The sequence below is a fragment of the Vicugna pacos genome, chromosome 29, assembly GCF_048564905.1.
Source record: "Vicugna pacos chromosome 29, VicPac4, whole genome shotgun sequence".
Lineage (NCBI taxonomy): Eukaryota > Metazoa > Chordata > Mammalia > Artiodactyla > Camelidae > Vicugna > Vicugna pacos.
In genome coordinates, this window is record NC_133015.1 from 20,162,749 (window position 1) to 20,182,040 (window position 19,292).

Consider the following 19,292-nt stretch of genomic DNA (forward strand, 5'->3'; position numbering starts at 1 on the left):
TTTCACATTTGATGGTATCGAAATTGTTTACCACTTCTAAGGAGTTGCAAATTGGGAGATCTAACTAGAGGTCAGAATTGAGTTCAGAAAACATTTAATAAAGTGAAGTTTGAATAAGAAATACATTTCTCCAAATGGTTTGTGCTGTTCTGCATGAAGTCTTAAGTCTCTAATTGTGACTGGTGGTGAAATTCGGTTCTTGAATTTGAGAAGAGCAACCTGATTTGTTGAAACAGAATCAGAGGTGCTGCCCTAAAGATTTTTTTTTTTTTTAAAATGAGTCTTCAACTTTTTTCTATGAAGAGCTTAAAAATAGAAATTTTTGGCCTAATTAAGGATATTTCAAATCAGGAAGGAGTAAGCATTAAGTGTCAAAAGTTTCTAAAAGTACTGTACCCCTCCCCTTTTTAAAATATGTTTGTACCTTTTATGGCTTAAAATCAAACACACATTTAATTGACACAAAGTCCAACTGACATAATAAAATTATACAGCAAGGGGGAAGTCCTAGGGAACACCTAGTCTGATATCTCTAATTCAGTCCTATCATTTTATTGTTTAAAAACTGAGGTCTGAAGAAATTGTCATACATGGTAACTTGGGGTTTCGTATGTTGTTTGGTTGGGATTTGGTTGTTTTTATAGATTGATTACAGGAATACAGTAAGCCAAACAGGGAACTCGATGGCTGGTTTGCTTGGCAAATGCAGGGGCACTGCCTTGAGGGGAATAGGTCCCAAGTACAGACCTGTAGTGGGAGCTGTTTCTTCCTAGCGCTCTTCTCAACAGATCTTGGCTCTGAGCGTTTCTGCTTGACTTGATTCTACTTGGAGGTGAGGAGTGTAGCCCTCAGATATATCTTCCTCGTTTAGCCATCCTTGTGCAAAGATGCAGTTTTCTGGGATGGCCCTGGGAGGAAAGTCCTGGGAGATTTGGGCTGTCCTGGTTAGGTCTGGCGAGCCTCTGTGATCACTCCTGTCATTGGGGATGGCTTGGTCTTCCCAGGCAGGCTCCTGTGCACAAAGCTTTGGGTGGGGGCTGAGGGGGTCCCTCTCAAACCATATGAAATATTCCTGCAAGAAACAGTTTCTAGGAGGAGCAGAGGGAGGCTCTGACAAGCACTGGAAAGAACAAGAAGCAAAACTATCTACCAACCGCATAAAAGTTACAATCTTTTAAAGATAAATCCTTTTTAGAAACACTTTTTTTCCACCAATAAATGCTTACTGTAGGGGGGAAAAAAACCTTGCAGTTAGAGCTTGCTGGATTGATTTTTTTAAATTTATGTACCAAATTTTAAGTGTTGATTTTTGTACAGATAATTTTTTTTCCTCCCTTGCAGAAAAGGGCAGAGAATTATAATTACATTTACTGAGGGCATTCTAATAACTTTTACCTTGGTTTTTAAGGACAGTCGATAGCTATGAGGCATAAAGTACATAAATACTAAATTCTGAGAAAATGAGTGAAAAAAATTTACAATAACCCTAATGAGGGTAAGAATATAAACATCTGTTGTTATTTAATAAAGCACTTGGAAATATTTTAGTTCTATCACTGAGTTTTCCTTTGAATATCAGCTCAAGAATTGAATTGAAACATCTTTCCTAAAACATTAGAAGTATTTCAAGAGCTCTTGTGAACTGGCAATCGGCTTATTTTCTTGCTTTCTTTTTTCCTTCCTTCCATTTCTTTCAGTAATTAAGGCTTCAATTGAATTTTATTGAAGTTGAGGTCACTTATCCAACTCTGTTGGCACTTACTGTCCACCTAAAAAAGCTTAGTGCAAGGTACTTCTGATCATGATTAATGGGTTAAAATTATGCTCACTTTCTCATTTTACTCACTTTTCTATTCACTATGTAGTTATTTCTATATTCTGCTGCTTCATATTGTTATGTAAGGATAATTAAAACCAGAAAGGTCACCCTTTTAAAATAAGTCAACTAAAAAACAAGGACAAAAATTTCATAATACGAAGTAGTTGGGAGTCAGAAAATCCTAAAGAGTGAAAATTAAATACTAAGAATGTAAATTGATTTTGTTATTATCACTAACAAATTATTTAAGTTTCACTAAGAAATGATACACAGAAATCTAAAAAATGACGTTATTGGCATAGTTGTCCTTAAATTTTTTTATGGCGGTATTTCCCATGTGAGTAGCAGTCATTGTAAAGACAGTTTCATAGAAATATTTGGGGGCCTGTCATTTTTTTCAGGAGTCTTTTATCCTTTCATATTCAAAATACTTTCTTTGGAAGCACTTTATCATCCCTGAATTTTTTTCCCTTCCGTTGCTGTGATGTGTGACATCTGTGTTTCATTTGTTAATGGCTTTGTTTGTGAATCACAGTTATTTCTAGCATCATTTGTAATCAACTGTTTGAAATCTAATTTTTTTTTTTACAAGATTTTCAGTTTTGCTTTGTGGATAATTGGCATTGTGTATAGATGGCCCCACGACATCTCAAAATGAGGGAGAGACTGGTAAAGAGATTGACATAAATCTGTTAGTATGAAAGTTTGAGTTAATCCCAGGGGTTAATTCTGCAAGTGACTGGTTCACAGAGACTGTTCTGTAGTGTTACGGCCTGTTGAGTCACACAGCTTTGTAAGTTCAGAGTTCTCATAATTATTATTTGGGTAATAAGGACTCCCTCTATATACTTCCAGTAGGAAACAAAGAAATTTAAATGGTTTAAGTTAACTGAAATGTCATTGTCCGTGAAACGGGTTAGTGGTGTATGCTGTGTCTCCCCCATTCCTTCTGTTAACACCTGTTGGTGGCATTTCTCTGGATTGATCGCTCAGATTAGTTCACTGTAAAATGCATCTTGGAAAGGCTGGTTTTCCTCACTTTTCCCTCAAGGTGGTTGTGAGAACAGCTGGTGTTGCCTGTGCATGAGGGGCTGGTACATTGTTGGCGCTCAAATGGTGAAAGTCTACCAACTTGTTTCAGTCATTAAAAATCTGGAAACCCTGGGGCTGTGATTCCCACTCCTACTTTTATCAACATTTTATGAGACAAATATTCAAGTCCTTTGTCCTCTGAAGCTAATGTGTCTTTGTGAAACAAGTGTGCTGGGCGCTGCTTTGTCCTGCAGAGATCACTGAGGGGGCAGGCACGAGGAACTCGAACGGTGGCATGTGCGTAGAGCCGCAGGAATGCTTAGTTATTTAAAGGATACTGGTAGCACAGGGAAACCGAAGCTGTGAACTACAAAGACCAGAAAAGTTATGGAGAAATAACGTGTCCTAAGTATATGGTATAAATGAGAACTTTCACACCCAGTCTAATCGTGGAAAACTCATTCATAAGTTTGCTTTGTAGTCAGGACACGTTCTTCCACAGAAGCGATTTTATGGTCTTCAGAGCTTTCTACCCCAGTCTACAAAAACCTACTTAATTCCTAATTTTCAGTTTTGTTAAGTCTTGGTGTAACTGTTTCTATCAAAAAGGCATTCCTCATTCTTCCTCAGAATATTAGGAACACGTTTAGTTTTCCTTCTAAGTATTTTCCGTAATTCTTTTGGTTATCTGTGTGAATCCAATTCAAATTAGCTTATGTGGACAAAAAACACTGACTGGCTCACGTGACTGTACAGACCAGGGGCAGCTGTGGCTTTTGTCCGTTGGTTATGTGAGACCTGGGTGCCCAGACAGTGGCCTGGGCCTCTCTCGCCATCTTTGGACTCTCTCCGGAGCTGGGCTTCCTGCTCAGGCAGCCTGCCTGGGGTCGAGGCCCCTGTGCTCACATTCACCCCTGTTCCTTACAGGGTTGGGGTATGGGCTAACAGAGCTGTGATCCCAAGACCGTGGGCATGTGAGTGCCGCCCTGAAAACAGTAGGGTGGTGGGAAACCAGTTCCTCAATGAAAGTCAGTGTGCTTCTGCCAGGAGAAGGGGCAACGGGCGCAGGGCAGACCACACAGTGAATATTTATACCCTGTACTTCGTCTGCACCCGATGCAGGCAGTTTATGGGATTATATTCCGCTTTTCCTCTCCTCTCCCCAGGCCTCCTCCTGCTGCCCAAACGTGAAGGGTTGGATGGGCTGAACCTGAATGGGTGTCTCAGAGTTAGAGCCTTGGGAACGGAGAGAGCTCAGCAATAACCTTAGGCAGTTAGAGGCATGCAAGGGAGTATTGCCGTATGATAAATGCTACCATTTAGTTATCAGGCGAACTAGGCTTATTTTGTTGTTATGCTCCTTACGTTTTCCCCTGGTTCTATTTAAAGAGAAAGTTTTTGTTCTTAGGAAACTGAAGGCTGAGTATTACATAGCAGACCCGCAAGGCTTATTCTCATGAAAACCTTGTTTGGGGTACTTGGAAAAAAATCCTTGGTAACCATCTGTAGTCTCATGTCCTGCCTCCTCCATTCGCCTGAGGATGAAACCACGTTAAGTAGTTGTTTATTGCTGGTTTGGGGGTGTCATTTTTACATAGAAATCAGTGTCTGCAAAAGCTTCCATTTTGTAAGCCCCGCCGAGCAGAACATCCTCAGTTTTTCATGTTCTCATTTCATACATCATTTGATTTCATTTTTTTGTATGTATTTATCACTCTTTATTAGCATCTGTACATCATGGAGGTCTGTCTGTCACCTGCCTCAAACATTTCCTCTCTTGTATCCTACGAGATCAGAGGAAGGCATATACTTGAAGTGTCTGTGTTGTTTTTTTCGTAGTGAAATAAGACCCCACATGCTGTGTCATTTCTATTTCCCATTTATTGATTCGTGGGAGAGATACTCAGAGTATCTGCAGCGTGCCGGGGGCTGTTCTGGGGATACTGTCCCTACAATGAGATGCTATGAGATAAACAAGGGACAGGGGGACAAATACACTGGACTGTTGCTAGCACTGCCCACTTCCCCTCTGCCTACACTGCACTCCCAGTCTGGGCTGGGCTGCCTTCTGCTTCTTGCAGGATCCTCCTGAGTCGTCACATCTGCACTCACTTTCTCTGATCCTCGCAGGTGGGTGGACTGTGTGCCTTCCAGTTACCATGCTCATCACTTTGCTTCATTCCTGGACTTTGCTACCAGACTACGGGTTTTATCCAGTGCTTATCATAGTAACAGACAATAGTAGGCATTCAGTGTATGTGTATTGAATGCCCAACATTTAAAATAGATATTTAAAAAATATTTCGGATCTGTATGCAATTAATAATATTAGAAAGGGGAAAAATATTTTTTTTAAAGAAAAGCCCAGAGTTTCTTCAGTACCTGTTTTAACCACCTTATAAACTGCCTTTAACTGTGTTCATGTTGTTGTGTGTACGTGTGCAGGGAGCGGGGTTAATTCGTTCCTTTGGAGGAAGTAAAGGAAATAATTAACTGATGGAAAAAATGTATATTTGCTGGGTTTAAATGACCTTACTTAATTCTGAAAACCTTGCTAAGGAGGTACTGTTGTGTCTGCTTTGTGTGCTCGTGGGGACCAGAGTTGCAGCAGTGGTAACGTGCTGAAGGCGAGATTCCGATGGAACCCAAAGGCAGCCCTCTTGGTTCCCGTACCAGAGCGCTGACTCACGGTCTCACGTTGCGAGACGTTAAACTGAGTCCACTCCACTCCAGCCTTTATGGAGTCCCTTTGTTGGTCCCCAAAACCAGGCTCTTGGGAGCTTTTTGGCAGTATTTAATTCTTTTGAGATTTATGTCATCCTCTTCCTGAAATCTGTCCGTCCATCTTGGGTCGTGTGAAGATCTTTTGAGTCTGGAATGGCTCGTGTTGTGCATCAAGGAGCAGCTCTTCTGGTTCCTGGCAGTCTCGGGAGCTGTCGGGCTGCTCCTGGGGTATCTGCTGACATTGTGTGTGCTGATTTTACAAGCCAAGAACAACTGCAAGCATTAGCGTGGCCAGTTAGGATGTGTGCCTTTCTGGCTTATTGATGTCCCAGAATATTTCTCAAGTTTCATGTACCTGTTAGGGATATTCTTGGGGTAGGTTGATTTACGCTGTTAGACTGCTTGCATTTGAGGCAGTCAGTAGCAGTCCTGAGCTCTTCCCCTGCATGAACAGCAGCAGCTGGAGTAACCTGGATGGGTAAGATAAAAATTGTATTCCTCTGTACGCCCCTGAATTAGTAAACCAGAGACTGATAAGCTAGTTTTTAAAAATGCCTTAGCTTTTATGAGCTAAGTATGTGACATCTTGTGAAGCATAATGCTATGTATAATCCTTACTTTCCCACATTTTGTGGAGGAAGCAGATTGTATATAATTCTTAGGAAACGTGAATCCTTTACCCTCACTCAGAGTAAAGTCCTCCTCTGATTGGGGGTCCAGGACCTTCCTGAGTCTCAGGCCCGTGCTCTCCAGCTGTGCTGGCCACCTGGCCCCTCCGCACTCCAGCACCCTCCCTGCCGAGGAATTTCGTACTTTCTGGTCCAGACCTTAACCAGGAGACTCTTCCCCTGTGTAACTCACACAGCCACACCCCTGATCTCTGTCAGGAACTTGTTCAAGTGAGTCCTTTCCTTATCAGTTTATTGGAAATAGCCCTGCCCCCTTTCCCTCAGGGCCTGGTACTCCCTGTCACGGTCTTCCCCATGCCATCCTTCCTCACCTCATATACTCTAAATAATCCCTATTTCTTATCTTTTTAATTGCTCCCTTCCCGCGGGAGGTAGGGCTTTTGTGTGTTGGTTTTCTATAGGACTTCCTTGCATTAGTGAGCGCTAAATGTTTGTTGAATGACTGGCTGCAATATGCAATTTAGTAAGTTTTAATCAGTTGTGTATTTATGGGAAGAAAATGCATTTATTCTTTTTCATGATGATTAGGTGATGTTGGGCAGTAGTGAATGAAGTAAGCTAATCCTGGGCTGAGGTAATTGTGTCAGATAATCAAATTTGCAGAAGTGCTCGTTGCATTTAATTTTTATAACTTACCCCATTTTTAATTAAAGTTGGAAGGAAAACTATACATTTATTAAATGTAAATATTTAAAAAATTTTCCTAATATGTCTCATGTGCCCAAAGAACTAAAAACAAGGTATGTTTTAAGAGAATTAGTTGGTTTTCCAAATCCTACAGGAGCTGTTGTGGTTCACTTGCAACATTCATTCAACCCTAGCTAATTACTGTCAAGCAATTGTCCTCCTGTTGCTCTGGCGAGCTTAGGAGTGGAAGTGGGTTCTGGTTTTGACTATTAAAGCTGAAAGGAAAGATGGCTGGGAGTTTCCAGAGAAGATTTCCTCAAGCCTAATAAGAAAGAAGCAGAGCAAGAGGTGGTCCTTTGCTTCTGGACATCGTCTTGTCTGAAAGAGGAGCTTGCAGCTGGGGATCCCTGGGTGCCAGCCCCAGGATGAAACCAGTGCGGAGAGCATGTCTGCCTGCCTCTGCACTACTTGTGAAGTTAGATAATAAATTTCCTTCTTGCCAGTGTGAGTTGGTATTTTGTGATTTGCAGCCCCAGGAACATCAAAACTGATACATACAGGGGAGGGTATAGCTCCGTGGTAGAGTGCATGCTTAGCATGCATGAGGTCCTGGGTTCAATACCCAGTACCTCCACTGAAAAAAAAAAGACTTTGATGAAAACTGATACATTCATTTCATAACCTAATTTTGAATATTTATTTCAGTGCTATATCTTGCCACACCATGTGTACCTTATAATAAATCCAATTTGAAAACCTTTCCTTTGCCTTGTATGTATTTCTTTTTCTTGCTTATTTTTTTTTTAACTTTTTGCCTAAAGTCTTGTATGAGATGTGGATTTACCACTATTTTCTGGGGAACACTTATCCATAGCTTCATGGACTAAAATGGATTTGGGTGGCAAAAAATTTTTCGGAAACACCAGGATAAAAGCTTCCATATGGGTTATCAAAACAATAACAATTATTTTAGAATGTGTTTTTGCTAAATATTAGAAAGTTTACAAGGGTCTAGGGAAGGAGATGTGTTAATACGATCTTCAGCTTCTTTGAAGTTTACAAAATAGTTGATTTTTGCACTGACTTCTCCTCTGGAAAATAGCTGTTACCTGGTATCAATATTTACAATTTTGCTGCCACTTCAGACAGAAAAGAAAACTGCTCAATGCTTTCTCTTGTGACTTGCTTTTGCTTTCTCCTGTTGTTTTTCACGTTTTAAATTTAGATTTGAGAGACAAGTAATTTCCAGCCAATTTAGAGAAAGCTGGTTGTTAGGGGCATTGTAGGCCTGGATATTGGTTTTCAAACACTTTTAGCATCAACTTTTTTTTTTTTTTCCTAATGAAACTCTTCTCGAAATCCAATATGAATGGGATTTTCAGGCAGCTTAAATCTTTATTGTTTGATGGGGAAATATTTTACTGCTTATTGAACCCATGGAGCACAATTTGAAAACCTGCTCTAGATGGGATTGGTGAAGAATGACCCTAGTAATTTTTCATCCAAACTGAGATATTTTTGAGTGCAGAATAATTATACCAAGGCAACAGGCATAAACAGACTGTGCGGGCTTCTGCGCTTGCGGTACTGAAATGCTGGGTGCTGCTGGAGCACGGATAAGCGTCTCTTTGGTAAATAGTGGGAGGGACACTGCTGCGAGTCCCCCTTCCCCTATCTACAGCCCACCCTAGTGCAGCTCAGGAGCCTGGCCCTGCAGGCAACCTGCAGCCTTTAAAGGGGAGAGTAGCCCCACCCTTGGGTGCACCCCACCCTTCAGCATATGATCACTGAGCACCTGCTATGTGCCAGGTGTTTTCTGAGGTGCTGAGAGTGCAAAGATAAATGGCTTGATTCTGAAGACTCTCAAGGTTTGCCCCATTCATTCAGCAGCACTTGGCAATGAGAAGGTCCGTACCTGTTAGACGAACAGTTGAGAGGTAGAAGCATGGGTTATTTAAATGGAAAGGGCGTGGGGAGTTTTCAGCCCTGAATTTGGAATTTGAAATGTGATGCGTGTTAGTGAGCCTCCACCCCTTACCCCCAGCCACCACCCCCTGAAACTGAACTGCCTTCAGGATCTGTGCCTGTTTGTGTAAGTTTCTCTCCGGAATCTACTTTATGGTTGTAAGTAGAAGGCAACTGTATGTGCTGGTGTTTGTTTTTCTAAGGTTAGGTTTTGAGGGTAAGTAGTGTCAGAAATAAGTAACTAGAGGAAGTAGAAATGATGAGCTGGGGTCCTGCGAAGCTCTGTTTCACTGTCTTTTTAGGATTTGGGAAAGTGGGAGTGTGTTTTTGTCAATGACAGAAAAATGAAGAGATAAAGAAAGGGAAATAATACGGAAAAATATAAAGAACCAAAACAGAAGAGTAAATGACATTGAAATGAGGATTTTCCAGACACAACGGTGTATCTACCATTAAGAGTTGTTTAAAGGTGCTTAAGATTAGAAAAGGCCCCTCAGTTCTGTCCCGACCTTTCACCCCAGCTGCTGATGTGCAGAACATATCCCCTTTAATAGCGACTCTTGGTACAAGATTCTCAGTGGCGTGGTGAGGAGCCCAGGGTTTGGTAAATGGAATAGTCATGCCAATTAGTTTAGTTTTATAAATACTCAATTGAGGATGTATTTTAACGTGCTACATAGACAATATCAAAGGCCTAAGAGTATAATAGATTTTAGACTACTTTGCCTTTAAAATAAGCGTTCATGTTCATTTAACCCTGATGTCTTCTTTTCCTTAAGAAGTAAAAAGAAAAACAAAAGAATTTTTTCCCCGTATCTTTGAGCTTTTATGGAATAATACGATTGCTCACAAGTGTTGACTTTAGAAGATTGTACATAGTGAGTTATGTATTATTTCCTCTCATCTTTAGCTATAGTTCTCAAGAAGAATAATTAATGAAATATAAATCAAAATATGGAGTGCAGACAAATAACAAGAGGAAGTTCCAATGCATCTTAGTTTTCTTGTTGCTGAAGTTGGAGTTCAAGGCTTAGAAGTGAATTAGTCACTTACAAACACAAGAGGAGATTGAACTCATACTGAACTTCTGGCAAGTTCAGACATGACTTCTTGTTTTATTTTTTATGACTTCATACTTTAGAGATTTGTGAATATTTAAACTGGTTACAGTTTTTTGAATGAAAGGATAATTTAGGTGAAGAGATGTTAAAGGCGCAGGTGAAGTTACAGAACAAACTGTTTTCCTCCTTCAGTTTTTAAGCATATCAACATGTTCATGTAGTATAAAAATCTCGGAAACTTTGAATTACTGGCCGTATTGATGAAGTGTTTGAGAATATGATTTTACTTGGCTTAATGTGTCAAAAGAAATCTTAAGTTAATTTTGTGAATAAAAATGCAGGCCTTAAAGAAAGATCTGCTCCAAAGCCAACAGTCCCACCAGAAGAGGCCGAGCCGTACCCTTGGCTGGAGGACCAGGTTCTGGAGGAGCCAGGTAAGCTTCCTCTCGTTCTGACCAGATGCACCTCAGCTGCCAGGTACCCGAGGTAGCAGTTTGCAGAATCGTGTTTTTGTTACACAATATTTATAGAACAGTGAAATACCTTTTCTTCTTGTCTTCTGAAATTTTATAGTTTATTTCTTCTAGTAAAAATTTACATGGGATTGTTTTAATTTTTGAGATCAAGAATCAAAGGCACAGGTGGGCGCTCCTTGCTAAACCACAGTTAAGAACATTGTGAACTAAATGTTGTTTCTTGATTCCAGTTCCAGGACTACTGTACCACGTTCCATTGAAAATAAAATTAGACACATACTGGACACTACTTTTGTCCTCATTTGTCACATTATGTAGTAGAGTAGGTCTCCTGGGTCCCCAGTCTTTAATATGAGTCTCCTGTCTACATCAGAAGACCTCCCAGGCCTCCGTGTGATCACCTGTAAGCCTGTGTGTATCTACATGACTGCACAGATCAATTCAAGTACCTTCTTAGTCACCCAAAGGCCTGTGACTCATAGGACGAAAACTGCTGAAATCTCTGACTAAATTCGTAAATGAAACTTGATTCCATTACTATCATTTCCGATTTATGCTTTGATTTTTATTACAAAGTACTATTTAATTCCTGCACATTTTTCATTTACCCAGTAGTTCTCAAAATTTGGTTTCATCTTGCCACCTATTGGGGATGTTAGGTAATACACTACATATTTGCTGGCAAGTTAATTACTCAGTCCAGATGGTACTTTGGCTGATCACTACGTACTGGTGAATCATTTGATTTTCCTTCCTTCCTTTTAACAGAGGTCAATATGTTGCTCTCATTTTTCTGTCATTGCTTAAATGGCAATCCCAGGAGAATTTTTTGTCTCTTCCATTCCTGTAGAATTGCTCTAATCCTACCAGGGCTAGAGTGATTCTTTTTTTTAAGCTTTATCGTTTAAATGTGTATTTAGATTTGACACCTCAAATTTTACTTTGAACTTAATTTATAATTTAAAAGAGTCTTGCTTTTCAAAGCCGGTACTTACTCTGTAATGTTGTACCACTTGCTTCCTTTTTTCCTTTTTTATTCTATGTTAATACTGCTCTTTGCATATTACTGATAAATTAAATTGTCCTCCTAAATCCTTCAGTCTGTTATCCACTCACACTTCCCGACACCTTCCGGGAGTGGGCACCCAACCCTGCCCATCCCAGCCCTCACACCAGCCGGGGGCCCTTCTCCTCACTGTCAAGGGGGAGAGGGGTTGAGCACGTACTCTGCCGGATAGTGAGCTGTCTTCCGCATTTATCCGTATTTCCCAGTACTTCCTTTTCTGAAAGCTCTGCCCGTCTTTATTCTACCACCAGCATAAATTTTGTTAACTAGAAACTGAAATGATTTTGCTCTGAGTGAGGTTGGTTTGTATTTTTTAAAGAAAAATCTGAACCCAAATTAATTTCCTATTTTGAGTAGCTTACGGAGAAGCCTTTTAGCATTTATATCTGCTATCAAAATAAAGCCAATTTAAAATATCTGTATTTGCCAACATTGGGGGAAAAAGGGGCTATACTGAGATGAAAAAGGTGCACAATTACTATTAGTCAAATATATTCATTTTAATGTGTATACGTGGATACTGTACTTCATGTTCTACACTAATGTCTAAATTTTTTCTACTTAGTTATGTTCTGTAATTATTTTAGGGCCTCAGAATATTGAAGATGAAGTGCAAGAACAAATTCAGTCACTTCTCCATGAAACAGTATACACAGAACATGGTATGAATTAAAATCTGTGTTTTCACACATTACCAAAATAATGGTTAGTTACATAAAATGACTTGGACGTTATTTTAACATTTAAATGATAATTAAGTGTCTGGGGTTTTTTTAAAGTTATTAGAGGACAAGTATTTCTAAAGCAGCGCCACACTCGTTTTACCCCATTTTCTTGCGAAGAGAACAAACAAATCGAGACTAATGACACATCAAGAACCGATGGCAGCGCCAGAGGAGGGAGAGAGAACAGACCCAGGCGAGCCGTCACGGGCGCTCTGGGAGCTGTCGCCAGCCCTCAGATTTTACTGCGTGCTTGAGTGGCCACCCAAGCAAAAAGGAGACACTTAATTATGTCGGTGGCGTTACTAGAGAAGAAGCAGACATGCTGTTTACTTAGAGAACGTAACGCCTTTTCCCGGCTCTCACGTCTAAAAACTTTCTCATGTGAAGTTCTGTACAGAGAATGTGAAAGGATACTGGAGAAACCAGTGCTTGACGATTTTATGAGGCTGTTTCCTTGAAGCATCCCTTGATAAAAGCAGAGAGTATAACCCCAAAATGTAACTCACAGGAGGATTTTGAAGAGGGCCGAACACATGGTGTTCTGATGCCTTCAGGGGTTTGGTGCGAGCTGAAAGCGATCCTAAAGGAAAAAGCCAAAAAAAAGTTTCCTAAAAACAAACAGAATTCCCTATCATTGAAGTCGGGCTTTAGCAGGCCTGCTAAGCTGTCTTATTCAGTCTTGGGTTAGGGGTTAAGTAGAGAGCATCATGCCTAACTCCTCTGCTCCACTGGGGAGACGAGCTTCGGCTGAGTCATAGGTTTTTACTGTTGGTTGCTAGGGGCCTGGGAGCCTGTGTCCATTTGTTAGTTACCAGTTTATTCTCAGCTAGAAACACTGCTTCACCGGAGTGTGTATCTGCCTGTCTGAGCACAGGCTTCTTCTTCCTACCCTTTTAAGAAAGTTTTCATTTTAACCTAACACAAGAATGATGCAGTCTAGATATGGAAGTGATCTCAGTATGATGAGGTAAGGACGGTGGTGGTGAGACGCCAGGGTGCTCTGTGGGGCTTGCTCAGTCTTTGGGGTTAGGGGAGGCTTCCTGGAAGAAATGGTGCTTTGGTTTAGGAGCTGGAGGATGGTGTAGTGCTTTACCAGGCAGATGTTAGTGAGATGTTTTCAACGGAGAGCATGGCATGTGTGAAAGTTCAGAGGCCAAAGAGGCTCGACGTGGTTCAGGTCGGCTGACACGTGAAACACACAGGTGGAGAGAGAGACGAGGGGGTGGATATTTTTGCTTGATTCTAAGCGTGTGCAGGAGCGTTGGGTATTCTGTCTGCAGCATGGGAAGTGAGTCAGAGGGAGTGTTAGCAGGGAGATCAGATCAGGGGTTGTACTGGTGACCCAAGTGAGTCCAGATGCTGGTCAGACCAAATTTCACCCAAGGTGGCGAGCGAAAGAGGTAGAGGGTGTGCTAGATCTTTAGGTGGGTGGGTGCAGGAAGCCTGAGGAGGGAGAAATCCTCCAGCACCTGTGCTCCATGGACCTCTTTCTTGATCAAGGCTTTCTCCCTAGGAAAGTCACAGGCCGTGGCTTTTAGCATTATTTGTATTGCTTCCGAACTTATGTCTACAGCCCTGATCTGTCACCTGAGCTCTTGTTTTTATCCAACTGCACGTTGTTATTTCTATTTGCATGTTCTGTGGGTATCTCAACTTAAGAGGTTCCTAAAACTGAATTCTTGATTCCTCTGTGTCTCACCGCTCCCCCGCCCCCCCTCCAGAAGTGTTTTACCCTATTCCAGCCTTCTGCATTTCGCCTCCCTCTCACTTAGTTGCTAAAGGCAACAATCTGGGAGTTTTCCTTGTTTCTCTCTCCTCTTCTCCCCTCCTATGTCATCTACCAGCAGTTCCCTTCGGCTTTGCCTCTAACACGTGTTTTGACGTCTGCCACCATCCCCTCTTCTCACAACCGCTGCAGTGGCACCCAGGTGGATCCCTGTTTCCATCTTTGCTCCTCAGTACCCCATGTTTGATGTGGCCCAGCTCACTGTGCCTAATCTGGGCCCAGTCTCTCTCCCCTCGCTCACTTTTCTCTAGCCCAGCTGGTTTTCTGTCTCTCCCATGCACTTGCCAAGCCTGTCCCTGCCACGGGGGCCTTTGTGATATCTTCTGTTAGTGTTTGCTTGTGTACATGTGTGTGTCCCCATTTTCACATTTTACAGCCCAAACGTGGCCTCCTTGACGCGATCTCTGAAGTAGACTCTGTCCCTGTCATTCTGGATTTCACTGTAAGGTTGAGGTCCTGCCGTTGAATTTATTAGCAGTGTGGCTTTAGCAAAGTTTCTCGAGTCCCTCATCCTTCAATAGGCTACCCCATAGCGTTGGTGCAGCAGGCGCAGAGGGTGTGACAGTGCCTCCAGTGGGGTCTAGTACGCTCCCAGGAACCTGTTCTCGTACCAGACAGTAGAGACTCAGACGGTGCACGGCACTTGGTTTGTTTTCCTACTGAAAACAGGGACTTCCATTGAACTGATGGCCGAGATGGCTCAGTCTGGCTCACGTAAAAACTGACAGATTTCACTGAATAAATGAGAGTAAGGAAAAAGCATCATGGCAAGAAGAAAAAGAGTAATAAAATTAGTGATAGGAGTTAGAATTGGTGATGGGCTTGCTGAGAAGCAGGAAATCCGAAATGAGGAGAAACAAGATAGCAGACTGATGAGAGGACGGGGAAGAAATACTATCAACATAAAAGGGCCTGAGAGTCCAGTAACACCTGGGGGCGCCACTGGGCCACCCTAGAGGTAAAGTGACTAAGGACCCCATCCTGCAGTTTGGGGGGAGAGTTCAGAAATAGTAATATTATTACTAGGATGATGATGGTGGTGGTAAAATATTAACAACAGCAGCAGCGCAACAGCAATAGAACCTAAATACTTATTATGGGCTAGGCATTTTCCTAAGTGCATCAGTCCTCACGATAATTCTGTGAGTAGGTACTCTTATTATTTCTTTTTTATGAAGCGAGATCTTAGACATAGAGTAGTTAAGTAACTCACCCAGGGTCACACAGCTGTTGTGGAAGCACCTAAATCTGGAGTCAGATATTCCAGACCCCACACTCCTAACGCGATGCTGCACTGCACAGCTAAGTCTAGTTTACTTGAGTTCCGTGGTTAGAGTGTTACACCCAGGGCAGCCTCTGATCGAGGCCGTGTCAAGTTACTACTGGGAGAATGTTTTGCACCACAGTGACAAGCTAACCCGTATTGCAGTGGAGTAAGGTAGCGTGTCCAACAGCTACACAAAAGGAGCAGAGCAGTTCAGTATATCGTGAACGTCTCAGGACAGAAAATGGGCATCTTTGCATAACTTAAAGGCTAAACCTAGGAAGCTTTAAAGGCAAAGTGGAATGCAGCTGACCCAACGCAGAGGACCTGGCAGATGGTTTGGGGGGGGGGCTGACTGTTCTTTGTGATAAAACATTTGCATAGAGTTATTTAAGATTGTTACATGGAATTTTATATCTGTTCTCAGTGAAAGGTCACAAGGTGACCGTTTCTCTGACCTCATGATAATTGAAGAGGCAAATATAGTGATAATAATGAATTCACTTACTCACTTATTACGTATTTATTGAGAACTTCCTATGGCCAGTCATGGCCCTACGTGCTGGGCATACGTAGTGACCAAAATGTATGAGGTTCCTGTCCTTGGTGAGTTTATGTTCTAGTGAGAGCAGACCTGTTTCCCCCTGAGGTGGTCTGGCCCTTGGCCAGAGTGAGGACAGAGCTCCGGAGTGGGCAGCAGCATGCTCAGTGGCCTACAGGAGGGACAGGGAACGCCCAGCCGCTGAAGCGGGTATGCGGGAGCCTTTCAGATGGGGTGTGCATGTCTGTGTTGGCTGCCGCCTGGGGCCCTTGCTGTCCGCCCGTGTCACTTTGTTCATCATCATTGTTCAAGGGGAGGACCTGCAGCAAGAACAGGATGGACCAGCAGCAGAACTACAGCCAGAAGACGGTGTCTTTGTAGGAAGTGATGCAGATGATGGATTTGAGCCCACTGGAGCACTTCATGAAGGTAGAACACAGTATTTTGGTTTCAGAATAAAATACAATAAATAATTTGTAATTTTGGTTATGGAAGTTTTTTTTAAATACCTTTAAAACCAATATTTCACTTTTATCCAACTTTTTTTTTTTTTAAGTTGAAACTAAAAACAAGTATCCTCTAGACAGTACGGTTGGTGAATGGTTGCAAGGACTATATTAAAGCACATTATGAGAAAGTAAAGTAGATCCACTTCTCACAATATATAACATTCTGGGAAACTGTTTTAGAAGCAAAAGCAGCTCCTAATTCATGAATGAATATATTTCCCAAAGCTTATAGTCATACCTTGATAAACATACCATGATAAACATTCATTCAGAATATACTTATGTAATATATAAACATGCCATTTTATGAAAGTGGTAATACTTACTTCATGTTATTTTTTCCAGAAACTGAAGATAACTACCATGTAGAAGAGACAGGTAAGGTTTTAGCAGCATGTGTCTGTAAATACTAGAGTTACACCTCAGTCTGGGAGTACTCAGGTGCTGAGTCCAAGGGAGGGGCGGGGAAATGCGTGTTCTTGCTCAGACTCACTTTGGCAGGTGCTTGCTGAGTGCATCGGAGGAGGGTTCATCTGCACGACTGTTTCTGTCTCTCTGTGTCTTTGTCTCATTTTTTGTTGTGTGAATATAGTTGAATTTGCATCAGCTAAATGAGAATATGGCGCACCTTGATCTTGTGGTTCAGTTACAAACCCGCTGATGATGAAGACTTTCTTATTCAGCTTTGTATTTGGCATTTAGCACAGTTAGTACTTGTTTGTTCCATGAGTGAATGTAAGCTTGAGCATCATTATGATTTGATTTCTATCTTTACTAGAAATTGTGTTTTTTCATATTTTAAATATCAGGTGTGATACTTTTTTTGAGACATATTTGTAATTTCCTAATTATTCCCTAATTTATAGCTTCACCAGCCTACAATCAGGATATGGAAGACGTGATATATGAACAGGAAAATCCAGGTCTGTGACATGTGTTTCTCTTTGAGGCAGTGGCCAAGGTCATTTTAACCCAGGGTTAATGACTCACTCTGATTCAATGCATAGGTCTCCTTAAATACTCAGTTTTTGCTTGCCCAGATATTTACAGAAATTTCTGAATATAGTTTAATATTACATGGAGAAATGAAGTAAAAAGGAAATGTGTTTTTCAAACCACTGTTGGGATTTTGGTCTTTGCAGATGGGATACTGGAAAGAATATTGGGGAATTAACAAGGCAGTAGGACATAGTGGAGCCAGGTGGGGGGGCAGGTCCTAGTTTTGCTCCTCCTTGTATTTGTGACGTAGGGAGAAAATTATGGAACTTTATCCAGCTTAAGTTTTATTAAGTCATGATAATAGTATCTATCTTACACAGTTACGAAGATTAAAATTAATTTGTAAATATTTTAGAATGCTGTCTAACAAGGTATTTGGTTCTTTCATGTTTGGCAAAGGTATATTTTTTCTTTTTTAGAATCGAGTGAACCAGCAGTAGATGATGATGGACAAATGTACCACACAGGTATTAAATGAATGTTTTTGTTCGATTTTAAACATTGCTTAAGGCTTTGCACTTATGATGCTGTGTTAACGTGGTGACTTTTCTTTCAAAGGGTCAAAGAAGTAATTTTAGCACCTAATACAAGACTTTTTGCTTTGTAACAAAATTGGATTATTTAAAGAATACCAGGCTTTCATACTTTACCTCATCTACCACCCTTCCACAACAAAACAGCGTATTAATTCCTAATGCTCCTTTTGTATATCTTTATGCCAATTTGAGGAATTTTTATGAAAATAACATGCCTGCCCTTTCCTCTCATTGCTTTTGGGCACAGGCATTTCTCACGGATTGTACAAATGTTAATATTTAAAGGATCAGAATTCTGTATTTGAGATTAAGTTGTGTTTTTTAGCTAAGCAGTTACACAGAATGACTCAAATAATACTTTGGTTTTATTCTCTTTTTTGCAGATGATGTAACATACCAAGACTATGATGAACAAGGTTTGAAAATGCTTCTTAACCTTAAGTTGCCTACTTGTTTTAAAATCTACTCATAGTTTTGACTATAAAGCATGGAGAGTGATATTTTTAGCTGCAAATACCATAACTTAAAACATCCGAATGAATGGGTAGTTTTCAAAGAATTTACTTTAGGAGATTATTTACCTCCTCCCGTGGTTCCACCATTGCCTAAATACTTCCTTAAACTCTTTGCAAGTTGCCTTTGGAAGCAGTTAAAAATTACTCAAGAAAACTTAATCTCATGACTGTATAGTCATAGCCCTCTTTTTATTAAACATGCCTTGTGCTTGAAAGACTACTTTAGTCAGAGCTTAACTACTCCAGCTGCCGCTGCAAATTCATTTCACTTAAATAAAGATGACCAATCTGCCAGCCTGGAAAAGGGTACAGAATTTCATTCCAGCCTTAAAGGGAGCTTGGAGAAAATGGTTCTGGCATCAGGTTCCAATTTACACAATTACAGTTCCTCTTGTAGCCCAAGGACTTCTCATGTGGTTTTATTAAGCTCCTCAAAGGAGATGATATTGTCACTACTTCCCAGATGAGAGAAGTAAGGTTCCAAGAGTGTAAGTAATTTTGCATAAATTAATATGACCAAGAAGCCATAGAGCGAGTGGCGTATCCTTTTTATTCCAGTATCTAAAAAGATGACTGTAGAAGGAAAGAAGCCAGTCGGGTATAAGCAAGAAGGATGAAGAGACGTGCCGTGCTTGAGTCAGATGTGGAGGACATCCTATGTGCTGGATGGTCTTAGAGTTTAACATTCAAATATGAATAATATTGAATCTCTACTTTTAAAAAATTTGCGGTCTCATGATAGTTGGAATCTGAATTGAAGAAAGTTAGGAATGGCTGTGTGTAGATCTGATACATTAATTCATTAAGCGTGTGTTTTTAAGATTTGAAGCCCTACCAAGATCACCATTCACAATGACTGTTCCTAATGGGATATGAATGATATCACTGAAGGGATCCTGGAGTCTAACTCTAGGGACTAATGTTTTTATAAGAAGTTAAATAACTTGGCCACTGGATT

General features: G+C 41.0%; 1 protein-coding gene across 8 annotated transcripts in view; it reads left to right on the forward strand.

Annotated features, from left to right (window-relative positions):
• Positions 1–19,292, forward strand: part of ASPH (aspartate beta-hydroxylase) — a 173,337-nt gene that overhangs the window by 61,254 nt on the left and 92,791 nt on the right. For all 8 annotated transcript variants that reach the window (XM_072951912.1, XM_072951911.1, XM_031692173.2 and 5 more), the window contains exons 4-10: positions 10,259–10,351; positions 12,047–12,121; positions 16,088–16,204; positions 16,630–16,662; positions 17,151–17,207; positions 17,703–17,750; positions 18,203–18,235. In XM_072951912.1, coding sequence (XP_072808013.1) covers positions 10,259–10,351; positions 12,047–12,121; positions 16,088–16,204; positions 16,630–16,662; positions 17,151–17,207; positions 17,703–17,750; positions 18,203–18,235 — 456 coding nt within the window. The remainder of the gene's footprint in view (positions 1–10,258; positions 10,352–12,046; positions 12,122–16,087; positions 16,205–16,629; positions 16,663–17,150; positions 17,208–17,702; positions 17,751–18,202; positions 18,236–19,292) is intronic.